This window comes from Oncorhynchus masou, chromosome 29 (assembly GCF_036934945.1).
Source record: "Oncorhynchus masou masou isolate Uvic2021 chromosome 29, UVic_Omas_1.1, whole genome shotgun sequence".
NCBI lineage: Eukaryota > Metazoa > Chordata > Actinopteri > Salmoniformes > Salmonidae > Oncorhynchus > Oncorhynchus masou.
Window position 1 is genome coordinate 39959337 of NC_088240.1, and position 19050 is coordinate 39978386.

Sequence of the window (19050 nt, forward strand, 5' to 3'; positions counted from 1 at the left end):
TGTAATGTCATAGAAAAACATCTGTAGATAAAAATTGATTTCATCTCTGTCCGGACGTACAGTAACAGACTTGATTTTCCCCACCCCCATGTGAGTTTCTTCAGCGTAGTTTCCCCTGATCCATGCGGAGGGGGGTTCAGAGGGGGAATCTGGTATTTTATTAGGATCCCAATTAGCTGTTGCAATAGCAGCAGCTAGTCTTCCTGGGCTCTACACAAAACATGAAATAATACAGAACATTAATAGACTAGCACAGCTCAAGGACAGAACTATATGCATGTAAAACGTCACACATAGCCTATATATCAGTACATACACAAAATATATTGGTCAAACACTACCACATGTAAGGACATTGCCATGGTCAGGCTACTTGAGCCCAAATACCCTTGTTTACGTTCTTCATTTACTCCTCCACAGCTGTCTCCCGTTTAGATATTTGATTAACTAGTATGCTTAGCACATCAACAAATGAACCAAATAGATTATGCATTGTGTTGGAAATCAATATTGTACACCAGATGCTGAAAAATAGAGAAAGAGGGAGGTTTTATTGGCAAGAGGGGGGGAAGAGCTCATGTTTTAGTCCGTGCTATCTGTAGTACTTGGCAGTAGCGACAACACTGTTATAAATTAACTTGTGTTCAGGCAGGTGTTCTGTGTTGAAAGCCTAATGGACTGGTGTTTAGAGAGGCTTAAGTGGGTATTGGGTAAGACTGTGTGTGGGCCACACAAGGTACTTGAGCTGCCATTTCCCAATAATTAAATACTCATCTGGGTCAAATTGATCTCCCACAGGACATATCATCCTGAAACCAAAGGCCTAGTGCGCTGTACCTTTGAAGTCACATGACTGGAGTAGAGTGTACAATATCCTTTCCCCCTGACACATCCAGACTGGCACCCTATTCCCTATATAGTGCAATTATTTTAACCAGGGCTCTGGTCAAAGGTAGTACACTGTGTAGGGAAAAGGGTGCCATTTGGGACTCACATTCTATTTCTCCATAGAAATTACCACAATCATGGCCAGAAGTGTAGTATTGCATGGCGAGATCTACAGTGGTTCCATACAGTGCTACACTCAATCTTCATATCCACTTCACCATCACTGTTTCTTATTGTAAAATGAAGTGTACAAATTGATTCTGTGAATATCTTGGCTGACCACTCATTGGATAGTCTGTCACTGAGTAAAGTGAAATGGGAACCTATCACCCCCCCCAACACCACTAGCAATTTTCAGAGGCAGAGCCATGTTAGAATTTGGTTTAGGGAAGGCAGGGTTTGCAGATGTAAAAAGCAGCTATGCTTTTATCATTCTGACATTTCTAGATTTAGTCATCATTTTTTTAAGGCTGCCATGTTTGTACTTGGCAGCAAGGCACAGAAAGTAAGATTTTAGTGATGATTGTGAGTAATGAGCATATTAGTCCTCTTGTGTTCTCAAAGATTCATTTTCATCCAACCCTAAACAAACAAGACATATCCAATCAGTTCAAATGTTTTCATTGTTTTCTCTGGAGCTTCGCGAAGATGAAGTAAGATTAGTTTAAGATCTCATTTCGCTATGATGGGCACGACACTGTGCTGTTTGGTTCTTCATACGTACACAGTCATATTCAATAGAGGACATGATAAACAATAAGACTGGCTAAAAGGCTAACTTGACAGAATGAAGCATGCACACACGATGCATGCACGCACGTGCACACACACGTGCAGGGGCACACATACAGATTTTTTTTTTTGCAAAAAGGGGCTTTGGAGGTGGGCGTGAGGGGGCTGTGACAGGAGGTGTGGCAATTGGGTGCAGTCGGCCTGTTGGCGCGGCTGGATTTTAGCTCACATTTTAGAGACCCCATCTTTGTGGTGTAGAGAAATGTTTATATTTTCATGTCAATTTCCTACAATTCTACACATTTCTCCATGGAGATGCGAGAAATGTTGCTGTTTTAAAGCAAATTTCCTGCAATTCTATGGATTTTGTCATGGCTAATGTTGTGTTGTTTTGCTCAAACATAATGACAAAATCTGTAAGACTTTATTTGGATAGTCCATCTGTAGATGCTCTGCAGACTTCCAGTAACATTTCAATTAACTATCTGCAATAGCCCTAAACCTAACTATAGCCCTAACCTTAACCCATATCCTAACCCTAAACTTAACCCTTAACCTAACCGTAGCCCTAATCTTAACCCTTACCCTAACCCTTATTATAAACCTACCCTAACTGTAACCTTAGCAAGCAGTTGCTTATCAACAGATGTTTTTTTAATAGTATGAACATCTTTAGAGCATGTACAGATGGACAATTCGGACAATCCCAAAAAAGTGTGATAATTGTTAGTTCTCAAAAATATATATATTTTTTACACTGTTTGGACTTACGCACCCCAAAAAAACGCTTAGGCGGTCCGCCCAAGGATTTCAATGGCAGAAAACACACGCACACACACACACGCACGCATGCACACACACACACAAACACACACGCACACGCACACGCACACCCCCCCCCCACACACACACACACACACACACACACACACACACACACACACACACACACACACACACACACACACACACACACACACACCAGTTTTTTTGCCTCCCTCACATTTCTCCACATTCCCAGCATCTAGCACCCAGCTATCCTATCTAGGCCAGAGCAGAGTTTGATTGATGGTGCAATATGTGTGCTAGTTATCAAGGGTTTTAAAAACCTACATTTCCTCTGGTGGGTTTTTTCACCTCCGTTGGTTACTTAACAAAGTCTGTGTCCTAAATGGCACTCTATTACCTCTGTAGGCTCTGGTCAAAAGTAGTGCACTATGTAGGGAATTGGGTGCCCCTGGAGACAGAGAATGTATCTGTGAGAGTAGACTCTCAGGTTGAGAAATAGTACACACAAAATAGGTATTGATCAAGCAGGACTTTTTAATCACAATACGCTGATTGTCTGTGTGTTTGTGTGTTTGTAAGTATTGTTTTGATGTATGGAAGATATTCAATTTTCCGTGTTTTCGTACAGTATGTTCGTATCGTCAGTAGACTTTGCATGGCTATTTCGAATCAGATATCACATTCAAAATACGTAATATACTGTACGTTGACACAGAGCGCTGACATCCATGCACTCTGGCTTTTACAGTACCTTACAGTCAGGTGAAGCAATCCTTGAGTATCTAAGTCTTTGTCTAAGTCAGTCATTAATAACAAGCCCTGTGACAGACTTTCCAGGGTGTGTATCAGTGCATCAAGCTGCTTCACAATAGAGAAACAGGAAATAGGCTCCTGACCTGACTTTTCTGGCTCTGAAAAAGCTTACTTTACTTCAACGCACCTTGGCATGAATTCTACAAGTGTTTGGAACTCTAAGAGTTTCATATACGGTGCATTCGGAAAGTATTCAGACCCCTTGACTTTTTCCACATTTTGGTACGTTACAGCCGTACATTGTTTTATTGATTACATCGAATTGTTTCCTCATCAATATACACACACAATACCCCATAATGACAAAGGGAAAACCGTTTATTTTTTACATTTGTACAAAAAAAAACATAACATTATTTACATAAGTATTCAGGCCCTTTGCTATGAGACTCGAAATTGAGCTCAGGTACATCCTGTTTCCATTGATCTTCCCAGAGATGTTTCTACAACTTGATTGGAGTCCACCTGTGGTAAATTACATTGATCGGACATGATTTGGAAAGGCACACACCTGAATAAGCTCCATCAGTTGTCAGTGTATGTCAGAGCAAAAACCAAGGCATGAGGTTGAAGGAATTGTCCGTAGAGAACAGAGACTGGGGAAAGGTACCAAAAGGGTACCAAAAAATGTCTGCTGCTTTGAAGGTCCCCAAGAACACAGTGGCTTCCATCATTCTTCAATGGAGGATACTTGGAACCACCAAGACTCTTTCTAGAGCTGGCCGCCTGGCCAAACTGAGCAATTGAGGGAGAAGGGCCTTTGTCAGGGAGGTGATCAAGAACTCTATGAGCTCCAGTGTTCCTCTGTGGAGATGGGAGAACCTTCCAGAAGGACAACCATCTCTACAGAACTCCACCAATCAGGCCTTTACGGTAGATTGGCTAGATGGAAGCCACTCCTCAGTTAAAGTCACATGACAGCCTGCTTGGAGTTTGCCAAAAGGCACCCAAAGGACTCAGACCATGAGAAACAAGATTCTCTGGTCTGATGAAACCAAGATTGGCCTGAATTCCAAGTCCTGTCACAGTGATGTCACGGTGATGCATGGTGGTGGCAGCATCATGCTGTGGGAATGTTTTTCAGCAGCAGGGACTGAAAGATTAGTCAGGATCGAGGGAAAGATGAACAGAGCAAAGTACAGAGAGATCCTTTATGAAAACCTTCTCCAGAGCGCTTAGTACCTCAGACTGGGGCGAAGGTTCACCTTCCAACAGGACAATGACCCTGGGCAGACAGCCAAGACAATGCAGGAGTGGTTTAGGGCCAAGTCTCTGAATATCCTTGAGTGGCCCAGCCAGAGCCCGGATCCAGATCTAACATCTCTGGAGAGACCTGAAAATAGCTGTGCAGCGACACTCCCCATCCAACCTGACAGAGCTTGAGAGGATCAGCAGTGAAGAATGGGAGAAACCCCCCAAATACAGGTGTGCCAAGCTTGTAGCGTCATACCCAAGAAGGCTCAAGGCTGGTTTTGCTGATAAAGGTGCTTCTACAAAGTACTGAGTAAAGGGTCTGAATACTTATCTAAATGTAATATTTCAGTTTTTGTAAAAAAAAAAAAAAAAATAAATTTGCAAAAATGTCGATAGTGAGACGCCAGCGTCCCAAGTGGCCAATAGCCTCGGGAAATGCAGTTTGTGCTTTGTCATTATGGGGTATTGTGTGTAGATTGATGAGGGAAAAAACTATTTAATCCATTTTAGAATAAGGCTGTAACATAACAAAATGTGGAAAAAGTCAAGGGGTCTGAATACTTTCCCGAATTCACTGTAAGAGCTTTGTCCGGTACTCATGTATGGGAAGTGGGTTTTTTTCCACTCTTGGGTTGTCTGCTTCAGGCAGGGTCTCTCCATGTTAGTGTCGCGAACCGGTTCAAAGCCCGTAACAAAAGGGAGACAACGTGGAGATAAGGAGTAACAAAACATATATTTATTAAATGAAGTAAACTAAGTACAATATACAATGGTGTGTGTAATCAGTAATCAGTAGTGTAAGTGAGTGTTTTGCATGCATGAATGTGATAATGCAGGGTGTTGAAAGGTACCAAAGCAAACAACCAAAAACCACCAAGATACACACCAATTCTATAAAGGTGTCTGCATGGAGAGTGTCTCCTCCATGAATGGGGAAGTGGTGATTTATCCTGGGACACACCGGGCCCAGGTGTTTCCCATGTAGCTGAATACCCTCCCAACTCCGCCTACCGGCATCCTAATAGGGAAACAAGAACAAAGAGAGAATACGGCAGACAGAGTGGGAGGGTTGTCACATTAGTGCTGTTGCAATTACAGCGAACTCATCTAAGACGTACGGGTGTCATGTAGAAATATCTCTAAACTCATTAGAGCTCAGTCTGGACGAGACGCTACCCACAGCACCTGCTGCGCAAATATCCACAGGCTGCTCATTAACATCAAATGTTAGGACTCACTCTCTCTCGCTAGATGAATTGCAAATGCTTACATTGTCAAAGCATATGAAATAGATAATAAACAAAAGTGAAATAAAAAGGGCCTCTCGAGTGGCACAGTGGTCTAAGGCACTGCATCATAGTGCTAGCTGTGCCACTAGAGATTCTGGGTTCGAGTCCAAGCTCTCTCACGGCCGTGATGCCTATGGGGTGGCGCACAATTGGCCCAGCATTGTTCTGGTCAGGGGAGAGTTTGGCCAGCAGGAATGTCCTTGTCCCATCTCATACTAGCAACTCCTGTGGCTGGTCGAGGGTAGTGCAAGCTGATACGGTTGCCAGGTGTACGGTGTTTCCTCCGACACGTTGATGCGGCTGGTTTCCGGGTTAAGCGGGCATTGTGTCAAGAAGCAGTGCGGCTTGGTTGGGTCGTGTTTCGGAGGACACACGGCTCTCGATCTTCGCCTCTCCCAAGTCCATATGGGAGTTGCAGCGATGGGACAAGACTAACTACCAGTTGGATACCACCAATTGGGGAGAAAAAGGGGTACATTTCAACTACAATTTTTAAAAATAAATAAATGTGAAATAAACAATACAAAATTCACAGCAAACATTAATCTCACAAAAGTTCCAAAGGAATAAAGACATTTCAAATGTCATATTATGGCTATATACAGTGTTGTATAGTTCAAGCACAAAAGGGAAAATAAATAAATATTGGTTATAGTTACAATGGTGTTTGTTTTTCACTGGTTGCCCTTTTCTTGTGGCACCAGGTCACAATCTTGCTGCTGTGATGTCACACTGTGGTATTTCACCCAATAGATATGTGTCTCTAAATGGTCATATAGTTGGCAGGAGGTTAGAAAGCGCAGCTCAGTTTCCACCTTATTTTGTGGGCAGTGTGCACATAACCTGTCTTCTCTTGAGAGCCAGGTCTGCCTACGGTGGCCTCTCTCAATAGCAAGGCTATGCTCACTGAGTCTACATACTGTAGTCAAAGCTTTCCTTCATTTTGGGTCAGTTACAGTGGTCAGGTATTCTGCCATTGTGTACTCTCTGTTTATGGCCAAATAGCATTCTAGTTTGCTTAGTTTTTCTTGTTAATTCTTTCCAATTTGTCCACTAATTATTTTTTTTGTTTTCTCATAATTTGGTTAGGTCTTATTGTGTTGCTGTCCTGAGGCTATGTTTGTGTTTGTGTTTGTGAACAGAGTCCCAGGACCAGCTTGCTTAGGGGACTCTTCTCCAAGTTCATCTCTCTGTAGGTGATGGCTTTGTCTGAAAGGTTTGGGAATCGCTTCCTTTTAGGTGGCTGTAGAATTTAATTTTTCTTTTCTGGATTTTGGATAATTTGTGGGTGTCGGAATAATTCTGCTCTGAATGCATGGTGTTTCATGAGGATATTTTCATGAGGATATACACAGAGGATATTTTTGCAGAATTATGCATGCAGTCTCAATTTGGTGTTTTTCCCATTTTGTGAGTTATTGGTTGGTGAGTGAACCCAAGACCTCACAACCATAAAGGGCAATGGGTTCTATAACTGATTCAAGTATTTTTAGCCAGATTCTAATTGGTATGTAGACTTTTATGTTAATTTAGTTGGCGTAAAAGCCCCTTCTTGCTTTGTCCCTCAGATCTTTCACAGCTTTGTGGAAGTTACCCGTGGTGCTGATATTGAGGCCAAGGTACGTATAGTTTTTTTGTGTGCAACGGTGTCTAGATGGAATTTGTATTTGTGGTACTGGCAACTGGATCTTTTTTGGAACGCCATTATTTTTGTCTCACTGAGATTTACTGTCAGGGCCCAGGTCAGACAGAATTTGTGCAGAAGATCTAGGTGCTGCTGTAGACCCTCATTGGTTGGGGACAGAAGCACCAGATCGTCAGCAAAACGCAGACATTTGACTTAAGATTCTAGTAGAGTGAGGCCAGGTGCTGCAGATTGTTCTAGTGTCCTCACCAATTCGTTGATATATATGTTGAAGAGGGTGGGGCTCAAGCTGCATCCTTGTCTCACCCCACGGCCATGTGGTAATAAATGTGTATGTTTTTTGCCAATTTGAACCGTACACTTTGTACATGGATTTCATCATGTCATATGTGTTTTCCCCCAACACCGCTTCCATCAATTTGTTTAACAGACCCTCAAGCCAAATTGTGATAAAAGCTTATTTTTTTAATCAATTAAAGTATGTGAAGACTTTCCCTTTGTTTTGTTTGTGTGTCAATTAGTGTGTGCAGGGTGAAAACGTGGTCTGTCGTATGGTAATTTGGTTAAAAGCCTATTTGACATTTGCTCAGTACTTTGCCTTCACTGAGGAAATGTATGAGTCTGCTGTTAATGGTAATGCAGAGTATTTTCCCAGGGTTGCTGTTGATGCATATCCCACGGTAGTTATTACGGTCATATTTGTCTACACTTTTGTGGATTGGGGTGATTAGCCCTTGGTTCCACATATTGGGGAAGATGCCAGAGCTGAGGATGATGTTAAAAAGTTTATGTGTAGCCAATTGGAATTTGTGGTCTATAAATTGTATCATTTAATTTAGGATACCATCAACAAATCAAATCAAATCAAATGTATTTATAAAGCCCTTCTTACATCAGCTGATATCTCAAAGTGCTGTACAGAAACCCAGCCTAAAACCCCAAACAGCAAGCAATGCAGGTGTAGAAGCACGGTGGCTAGGAAAAAACTCCCTAGAAAAGCCAGAATCTTGGAAGAAACCTAGAGAGGAACCAGGCTATGAGGGGTGGCCAGTCCTCTTCTGGCTGTCCCGGGTGGAGATTATAATAGAACATGGCCAAGATGTTCAAATGTTCATTGATGACCAGCAGGGTCAGATAATAATAATCACAGTGGTTGTCGAGGGTGCAACAGGTCAACACCTCAGGAGTAAATGTCAGTTGCCTTTTTATAGCCAATCATTTAGAGTATCTCGACTGCTCCTGGTGTCTCGAGAGAGTTGAAAACAGCAGGTCTGGGACAGGTAGCAGGTCTGGGACATCAACACCACAGGTCTTTTTGGGTTGGAGGGTTTGTATTTTGTCCTGTAGTTCATTCATTGTAATTGGAGAATCCAGTTGTTAATAGTTGATTTTAAGATTTGTATTTGATCATGTACATCCCTCAAACTCAACTCTGGACATCGAAGCCAGTTCCACAGAATTTTTTTATTGTTCCCTTTTAGTCAGAGCTGAGCATGTTGAGCATCTGATACATACCTCTCCCTCTCTCTCTCTCTGTCTCTCTCACCACAACAAGGATGGCTAGACACTATACTGACAGATTGAAGCCTGAGAGACAACCTCCCACAGGTCTGATCTACGGCCAGCCTGAGGTGCCTTAATGTGAACAAGAAACTCCATATATTTCCAACACTAAGTCAGCGTCCCAAATGGCACCCTATTCTCATAGTGCACTATTCCATAAAGTGCAGTACTCAAAAGTAGTGCACTATATGGAATAGGGTGCCATTTGAGGCCTCAATGTCATTTGATTAAGTCAGGGTTGGGCCTTTCCTCGAAGCTTTCCCCAAACAGACAGACAGCAGCCAGTTGTTGGTTCCTCTCAGGCAGGCAGGCTGATTGATTTGATGATATTACTGGTGCTAATGTGTGATAGACTGTGTTAATGCTTGGCTCTCTTTAGGGGGTTCCTAAGCTCTGTGTTGATGAATCTGTAAATCTGTCTGCCTGTTTGGAATGCAACACTTCACTGCACATCTTGCCACAGGGACCCCGATGCAGAACCAACCTGTCACTCACTCCTCAACAACTGTGTTTGTGTGTGCGTGTATGTGTGTGTGTGTGTGTGCGCATGCGTGCATACTCACACTTTCACAGAGACTGATTGCACATGTAGAGTGTGTGTTTTTTCCACTGGTCTGTTTGGGTGGATGGTACTGTATGTGTTGTGTGTGTGTGTCGCTGTGAGACCACGGTTCTTGGCAGTATGTCGTTGATGAAATAAGTGTTGTGCAGGGTAGGGCATAAAGAGCTACAGGTAACTGCCAATATAACGGAAACACTTGAGTAAATGAGGGTTCTGGCAGCTCTGTTGTGTCCCCTTCGAGGGCAAGGACACCAATACACAGGCATTCTGAGTGATCACCTTCATATTGTGAATCACTTCTATCCTGATGGGAGTGGTCTCTTCTAGGAGGGCAATGCCTCCCATCTGTCACCAGATCTCAACCCAATTGAACACTTATGGGAGATTCTGGAGTGGCGCCTGAGACAGCGTTTTCCGCCACCGTCTACAAAACCCAAATGAAGGAATTTCTTGTGGAAGAATGGTGTCACATCCCTCCAATAGAGTTCCAGACACTTGTAGAATCCATGCCAAGGTGCATTGAAACTGTTCTGGTGGGTTGTGGTGGCCCAATGCCCTATTAAGACACTTTATGTTGGTGTTTCCTTTATTTTGGCAGTTACCTGTACATTAGGGAAAAGGGACAGTGTGGGAGCAGGATTGTCTGGGTCTCTGTACTGTCCTGAAGTATTCCAACACAGATGTGCTGTGGGGTGCTGTTTCAACACCTCTCTTTGTTTTCCATTCGTCACCAGACTCTGGGGCTGTTACCCAGCTGGGCATCTGGCAATGTGATTTGGTCAAGAGAGGCAAATCACGTTTTGGCACTAGCCTACGGGCCTCTGTTGTTCTTTTCGTGTGTGTGTGTGTGTGTGTGTGTGTGTGTGTGTGTGTGTGTGTGTGTGTGTGTGTGTGTGTGTGTGTGTGTGTGTGTGTGTGTGTGTGTGTGTGTGTGTGTGTCGAACGCTCGTGCTTGTTCATTTGCGTGAGTGTCCGTGCGTGCTTGTCCAGCTGCAGCAATGCCGTGTCTATCAGGAGGAGGTTGCCAGATTGGAGGCAGCTGTTGTTGCCAGGCAGCAGGAGGAAGAGGACAGACAGAGGAGGGAGCAGGAGACTTGGCCATGGGGTCACTGCAGAAAGAAAAAGTCAAGACACTTTACATCCGACCCTCTCCAGCATATTGCATTGTCACCAGTCATACTATGTTTGAACATGTTCTGTGCTCCTCTTTGACGGTCTATAATAACAGCTTAGTATCCATTCAATGTTAGTGTGGCCCAGGTTCATTTGAATGTTTTTAACTCCACGGATTATAATGTTGTCAGGGGGAAACGACCTATCTATGTTTGTTAGGCGAGGCGTGGGTCATGATGATTTCCATTAGCTTGATTCATTGTATATACAGCTGAAGGAGGTAAAATGGTGTCTGTGAGAGTCAGCGTGTGTGTTTTTGTGTGTGTTTGTGCGTGCGTGTTGGAGTGTGTGTGGTCCCTGACCCGCATTGCCCCTGGCATCCCCCCCCAGGGTGTGTAGTCCTGTTTGATTGCGCCCCTCTTGTGGGGCTTGCTACGGTAGCACGGAACAGCTGGGAGAATGTCTGATTAATGATGTCGTTTAGGCTGAAATGGATTACATTCACTTCTCCACCATCATCTTGCAGACAATGAAATATTATCTCATTCATTTGATTTACTCTTATCTGATTTCGCAGTGTCACAATCAATAGTGTTTTCCTCGTGTTGACTCGCTGCGGGCATTGTAAACTTTTGAGTCGCTTTGTGTTGGGAATGTTTGTTTCTTTGCGTACCACAGGTTCACCCAAGATACAGAGGAACAGAGGAGAGAGAGAGGAGCTGGAGAGTAGAGGTCAGCAGAGACTGACAGAGCTGAGGAGACGCATGGCAGAGCAAGCTGAGGGCGATAAGGAAAGGTAAGCATGCATCAAGGATCCTGACTGCAGCAGCTCAGCCTCAAGGACGCTAAAGGAGAGATCTCGACAGTTCACTCCATGGCTTTGGATGATGTTCTGTATGTTATTCTTGGTTTATGTTTAACAATGACTCATTTATGAACGTGTATATACAAGTCCATGACCATTTGAGGGAAACATCCCATGCGTTTCACCAACCACTGGTATGATTCGATGTAGTGTTTTCTCTTCTGTTCGGTACAGCCTCCTCTTTATCCATGGTCCTTGCTAAGATTCTATCCTCCTTTCAATGCCTGGCATTTAAACCGTGCTAGGAGAAAGAGAGAGATGTTGAGTTAGTCAGGACAGGGTGAGGAGGACAGAGGACATGGGGACTGAGGGGAGGTAAAATGTGAGGGGCAGCTCTCTGGCAGCTCGTATAGCTCTCCCAGCCTGCAGGGCCGCTGTGCCACCACAGATAGGTGGTTTCTGTGCTGAGGCTGATGTCCTTGGCCACTTCTCTCCCTTCCCGCTCTCTGTCCCTTCTGCCCTCAGGGTTTAGTTGTGCGAGGAGGTGCTGCTGCAGCGCAAGGAGCAGAGGGAGGCGCTGGGAGCTCGAACGCCTGGAAGAGAAGAGACAGTTGTCTGGGGGCCCTGAGAAATTAGGTACGTCGCTTATCAGCACTTATTTCCATTAGCTGCCCTGATTGGATCTGCCATGTAAAATGCTATGCCGGGGAAGATTTGTGGAAGGTTTTGACCCACTGTTGGTTTTGAGGCATCACTGCCACTTACTGGTGGGATGGAGAAATACAAGGAAATTACTAGGCAAACATCATATGGGTTTTTTGAAGTGTTTTTCCCACCCTCCACAGTGTCAAGGTGGGAGAAACGGCAGAGTCAGACCCAGAGAGGATGATGGGAGATACGGAGGCGTTTAACCTCTCTAGGGTACGTGGGACGCTAACGTCCCACCTGACCAACAGCCAAATTCAAACAACAGAAATCTCATAATTAAAATTCCTCAAACATGCATGTATTATACAACATTTTAATGATAAACTTGTTGTTAATCCCACCACGGTGTCCGATTTCAAAAAGGTTTTACGACAAAAGCATACCATGCGATTATGTTAGGTCTGCACCTAGACACAAAAAAAATACATTTTCCAGCCAAAGAGAGGAGTCACAAAAAGCAGAAATAGAGATCAAATGAATCACTAACCTTTGATGATCTTCATCAGATGGCACTCATAGGACTTTATGTTACACAATACATGTATGTTTTGTTCGATAAAGTTCATATTTATATTCAAAAACCTCTGTTTCCATTGGCGAGTTGTTATGTTTTGCCTCCAAAACATCCAGTGAAAGTGCAGAGAGCTACGTCAATTTACAGAAATACTCATCAGAAATGTTGATGAAAATACAACTGTTATGCATGGAGTGAAAGATATACTTCTCCTTAACAAACAAAAAATACATAGTTTTCAATCCATCTTTAGGTTTTTATTAGCGAGCTGGACACAGTGAAGAAACTGTATGAATGTAGGTCCATTATCCTTCTACGTGAGGGTCGGCACTGGAGACAAGAAGCAGGTACAGGGACAGCGCATTTAGTGAAACAGGACAGGACCAGCGTCTGGACAGGTGAAAAATAACGGCATCTATGCTGACACATGGAATAACGTGAGGAGCAGACAGATAAAGAGGGGGTAATCACCAAGGTAATGGAGTCCAGGTGAGTCCAATATTGCGCAGTGGAACGTAATGATGGTGACAGGTGTGTGTAACCAAGGGCAGCTCCCCCCTCTCTGGCAGTTAGACGTGTGACATTCTACACAGTTTCGATTTGGTTGTAGTTTTTCTAAATTATGGAGTCCCCCTTTCCTGTGATTGTTTTTAATTAAAATGGTCAAAAATATATATTTTAAATTAATTCTTAGCAAAGAGCAATTTCTTAAGTTAGAATTTTGCTAACTCTCTTTTTGTCACCATGGAAGACCAAAACTCTCTCCCACTAAAACACGCTGAAATTTCAGGCGGTCTGTTCAAACTGCTCTTACACTAAAAGGGCATTATCATCATTTACACAATTCCACAGTATTATTCCAACCTCATAGTGTGGAAATATACACTTAGTGTACAAAACATTAGGAACACCTGCTGACCAGGTGAATCCAGGTGAAAGCTATGATCCCTTATTGATTACACCTGTTAAAAGTGCCTTTGAACCTGGTATGATATTAGATGCCAGGCACACCGGTGTGAGTCTGTCAAGAACTGCAGTTCTGCTCGGTTTTTCATGTTGAACAGTTTCCCATGTGTATCAAGAATGGTCCACCCCCAAAGGACATCCAGCCAACTTGACACTACTGTGGGAAGCATTGGAGTCAACATGGGTCAGCATCAATGATGAAGTGATGAATTGAAGCTGTTCTGGGGGGGGGGGGCAAAAAAGGGTGTAACTCAATATTAGGAAGGTGTTCCTAATTTTGTGTACATTCAGTTTATATAAAACACAGAAAATCACATTTTTGACTCCACTAGGCCTTTAAACATGTTGTACTATTACATTTATTTGCTCAAAACTCCCGCAGGCCGGATCAGACCCCCCAGTGGGCCGGATGCGGGCCCATATCTTTGTCCCCGTTGCTTTAAGCGTTTGGTTTTCTCCACTCGTTCCAAAGTTTGCTAACATGTGTCAATGTACTATTTTGTGTTTACTGCTTTTCTGACTCACTCACTGACACAAAACCCAGAAAATCATTCACAATGTTTGACCTGGCTCAACCAAACCTTACCCTCGTGCAGTCAGACGTTCAAGCGGCTTCCCATCAAGGCCGGTGGGTGAATCAACATACAGTCCGTCTGTCTGGTACATTGTGTCATGACTCCACTGTGCAGGAGAGCACACTGGTCTACCTGCAGCCTATTGTGTAATCAGGCCAGTGACTGTCAGATCATCTCCTCCCAATTGAAATTTGTGACGAACAACTGACCTTGGTTTGAGGCAGGTGAGGAAAACAGAGACACGTTTGACTAGAATACCAAAATATCAGAAAGAAAATGAAGGACAAGGGTGTAACAGTATCGTCCTCGTATTATTTTGTTTTTACGCCTTTTTGACCGTAAAATGTGTGCATCCCAAATGGCACCGGTGTTTCCAGTGTACTGCACCTCTTTTGACCAGAGCCCTATTGCTACTCTATTCCCTCTGTTGCTTTCCATATTGGGTCTAATCGAAGAGTAAGGGTTGAACAGGCCCTTACAGAGTAATGGTTGAACAGGCCCTAACAGGCCCTGTGGGTAGAAGGACTCCACAACACACTGTATGCCAAGGAGGTTCTCTCTGTAGTCCAGCCACCCAGACCACCTCGACGGGACACTGACTCCACGGGATTCAAGTCTTCCACAAAGAGTGTTTAGCCCTAATTCAATCAAAACCGCTAACCAGTTGTCCAGGAATAAGTCATAATATAAATAGCATTTTCCCAGGCCAGTGAGAGAGAATATTTGCATTGATATGAAGTTGAATAGCTTTTTACGCAACTTGGAAACCTGGTTGCAGGTATAGGTCATACAGATAAGTGATATTTGTCCACAGATTGTCAGTAATTTCTTCTTTGGGCTTTTTCTGTGATTGTCAATTCAGACTATGTTGGCTCAACTTTGAACATATTCCTTGCACTATTCCTCATATGCCTCCCTCTGCTATTCATCAACATCTGATACTTCATTGAACACAGAATTTCTGTGTTTTATGCCACTGTGATTTTAGATAAAACTTGTCTGTCATCACGACAAACCCTTCATGTATGTTTAGCTGTATATATTTGCTCATTTGACTGTGTAACATCCATGGGTATTGTAACAATATGCTGATTGTACTACGTGTCAGTGCAGGCTGCAATTCTGCAGTGCAGGCCGCAATTCTGTAGTGTCTCATCTCCATTTCGAAGTTAGTCCTTTCTTACTAATCCATGCGGAATAAGAGGATGTGGACCCATATCAGCCAGGCCTGAAATGAATTTATTCATGATTTTAAAATGTCAGGTACAATGAAGTCAGATGTATTTCCATTTCTAAATATATCCCAGGTACACCAGTGCCTAACTCCTGCATGAGTCATTTGATTCAATTACAGTCAGAGTGCTTCTTTGTTTAAATATTTGATTCATTTTAAGTCACAGGACTTAATGTCATCCAGAAGTAACACAGACAAACGATTTCATCTACACAGTCAAAGTACTCAGTCACACAATATATAATACCATACAAATATACACAAATACCACACAATTGCATAAGAGCCCACTCTTTGAGCTTCGTTTAAACAAATCTGCAAAATGTATTTTCATGTACTCTTAGAACTCCGTTTAAATAATATCTGCTCACATATCAACTTGTCTATATACATATATCCACATATCAGTTGGGACTGTAGCTATATACACTCCAAGGGCAGCAGAGGTGATCGGAGGGAGCTTAGACGACGAGGCCCAGGCGTTTCTTGATGAAGTGGGCCACCAGAACCTGAGGTCTCTGTTGGTACTCCACCAGCACATCATGAGGGGTGGCGATCTGGTCCCCATCAAAACGGTTCAACAAAGTCACGCATACGACTGCAGCTGCGGAGAAAAAAGGTGAAATCTGTTAGAAATATCAAAACGTGTAAAAAAATAATAATAAATAAATTTAAAAAAGTGTAAAGACAAAAGCCTTTTTGATTACAGGTTCTCTCTGTCAACGTTAGTGGCATTGGAGACAGTGGGACTGTCATTTATTTGGAATAATACCTTTGATGCCACAGGCACGACACATGGCTGCGAAGACGGTGGACTCCATCTCAATATTCCGGACTCCCGTGTTAAAGGCTTTCCTCAGGTACTCCAACTTGTCCTCGGTGGAGAAGGAGCAGAGAGCTCCATCCAGCCGACCCTGACCTGGAGGACCACAACAGAAAACAGACAGGGTTAGACCAGAAGGCAACATTGGGAATGTTCATCCTAAATTTAAAAAAAAAAATGGAAATACAACAAAACTTGCAGACTGTAGCTTTAACTTAGGGCTTTTGTGTAGCAGAGTGGACAGAGGTGAGTTATGTGATGTGGTTACCTTCATAGAAGTCACTGGTGCACATGGTGTTGCCGATGATGGTGGGCACGTCCTCTAACTCGGAGGAGCACTGCAGCAGCTCCTTGGAGACGTCCACGTCCAGCTCTGTGCTCCTTGTGACCACCTTACCTAGAACCACCTGCTCAAACTGGGCGCGGAAGAAGCAGTCCACCGCCTTGTCTGTGACCACTACGGTTCCTGGTGCCAGACCTGTAAGGGTGACATGACTTTAGAGAGCCGTGGCACTCAACTAGATAAACATGTATTAAATGTGTATCAACATTTGAAAGAAGAACGGAAGGGGGACAGTATGCTCTTACCGACTCCACCGGAGGTGCCAATGCGGAAGAGGATGAAGTCGATGCAGCGGGCATGATGCAGCAGTTTGATGAGCTCATGGAGCATGATGGAGATGGAAGGGATGCCCATACCATGCTGCAGAAACAGTGGGGTGAGGTTAACAATCTAAGGTTAACAGAACTGCAGGAAAGCAGTGCTCGGCAGGTGGGGTGGCGAAGGTCACTACGTCCTGGTGTTGTGAAACACCGACTTGTCGTGCATGCTCTCCCTAACGAGTAGACTGTATCACGGGGACATCCAGACGGTTACCAAATGAACAATTACTTGTCCATGAAGGCTGCTACCTTACTTGGAGGAAAACATTTGGCCACGTTAGCTTTTAACAGCGACACCGTGCTACAGCTGCGCAGCGGGAAGCAACTCAGGTCGCCAGGCACTCTTCCCACTGGGCACGCACTGGTTGAATCAACGTTGTTTCCACGTCATTTCAATGAAATTCCTTTGAACCAACGTGGAATACTTTCAATTTCGCTCTGGCACAAAAAAAAAGACTGCTGTGCATCACCCAGATATGTACCATACAATGGTGGTGGTGGTAGAGGTTACTATTGTAAAGCGCTTTGAGCACCCAGGTAGAACAGCGCTAAATAAATCCAATACACTATTATTAGAAGATACAGCAACACACCAAGCTGGACAAACATCTGATAATAACAGAACACCATTTCAGGTGTCAGTCACTGGCTTACATAGAGAATCTTCACTTCCAAGTTGTAAAGTCTTAGACATGCTATCGAAAGTCAAGTCAGGTTGTCATCTCGTGCGAGGGAGATGTGTCCTCCGTGCGATACTTACACTGATAGAAAGTACGGGTCCCACTTTGTACATGGAGTAGCGGTCGGTTCCCTCACAGATGTCTGTGACATCATCCATGTTTCCGGGCAAGGCCAGCTCCTGGTGAATGAACTGAGCAAAGGACTTCATCCGATTGGCACTGCCGCCGACGCACACAAACTTCACGGGGGAGACAGAAAGGCCGTTGTAATTCCTTCGTCTATGAGACTTAGCTTCCATGAATCAGGTACTTGGCGCCTATTTTGTCTGGGTAACTTTCACAAACCTTGATGTCTCCGAACATCTCAGGTAGGTTGTGGGTCTTGGTCCCCAGGTTGAAGTGATAGAGAATGTCCTCTTCCATTGTATCCAAATGGGGGTTCTTCACATGGATCTGGGGGTTCTTGAAAGGGACCTCGGGTCTGTAATATCATTGACACGAGAGAGCACATGACAATTGCATAACAGAAGGTTCTTTAGTGCAGGACAATAACCAGTACTATAATCAAACTTCAAAGTAAAATACATATACTCACTCGATATATTCAGAATGGTCATTGACAGTCCCTATACCGTTCAGTAAAATAGGTGACATAGTTGTTCGCTGTATCCTAAAAGAAATATGAAGAAAACATTTACAATTGCTATCAACTGTTGAATTATGACACAATATGTTGTAAACACAATATTTATAGCCACAATATTACTACAGCCACAAGTTCAAAACATACCTTTCAGGCTAGAAAGGTTCTTCTGAATTCAAAGGGTAATATTCTCTGTTGTGCAGTGTAGCAGTTCCTAAATACTCTTTTGCCCGTCTCTGCCTCTTGGGCTGATACAACTTTGACCTGTGACTTCTCTCAGGAGTGATTGGTTGGGGAGAGAAGGGTAGTGACTGTCTGGTCCAGTCATTGGTCTGGTCTCTCCCACTGAAACATGAAGTGATCTCAAACAAACACTAACTTTGACAGACAAACTTTCCAAATACTTGGCCCAGATCCAAAGTCATGACTCGAAACAGTATATATAGATATAATTTTTTTTTTTTTTTTTTTTTAAACCTATTCATTACTTCGGTGGTGAAAAATACTGTACAAGGGCCACGCAATTGAAATTGAGTGAAATGGTTAAAAAGCCAAGTCAATGTTCTGATTGCCAGGTGCATTCAACCATTCTCAAAACATTCAACCATTCTCAAAACATTCCACCATTCTCAAAACATTCCACCATTCTCAAAACATTCCACCATTCTCAAAACATTCAACCATTCTCAAAACATTCAACCATTCTCAAAACATTCAACCATTCTCAAAACATTTAACTATTCTCAAAACACGATGAATGTTGTTACACAAACAAAAATGGCTGTGTTGGCCAGTTTTCAAACAGGAGCTAGACTGTTACATAATTGTCACAGAATCCCGGGCATCTCATG

General features: G+C 43.4%; 1 protein-coding gene and 1 pseudogene across 1 annotated transcript; one reads left to right on the forward strand and one right to left on the reverse strand.

Moving 5' to 3' along the window:
* LOC135519602 (coiled-coil domain-containing protein 148-like) overlaps positions 1 to 13733 on the forward strand; it is an 82485-nt pseudogene extending 68752 nt beyond the window's left edge.
* A 1643-nt stretch (positions 13734 to 15376) lies between these two features.
* On the reverse strand, positions 15377 to 18482 carry LOC135519635 (uridine phosphorylase 2-like). Its single transcript, XM_064944875.1, has 8 exons — positions 18347 to 18482; positions 18152 to 18226; positions 17902 to 18037; positions 17637 to 17795; positions 16802 to 16916; positions 16482 to 16691; positions 16163 to 16309; positions 15377 to 15994 (listed from the first exon to the last, which is right to left on the reverse strand). The coding sequence occupies exons 2-8, from the start codon at positions 18208 to 18210 to the stop codon at positions 15852 to 15854; spliced, it is 969 nt and encodes a 322-aa protein (XP_064800947.1). The 5' UTR covers positions 18211 to 18226; positions 18347 to 18482; the 3' UTR covers positions 15377 to 15851.
* Between the last annotated feature and the right edge of the window lie 568 nt (positions 18483 to 19050).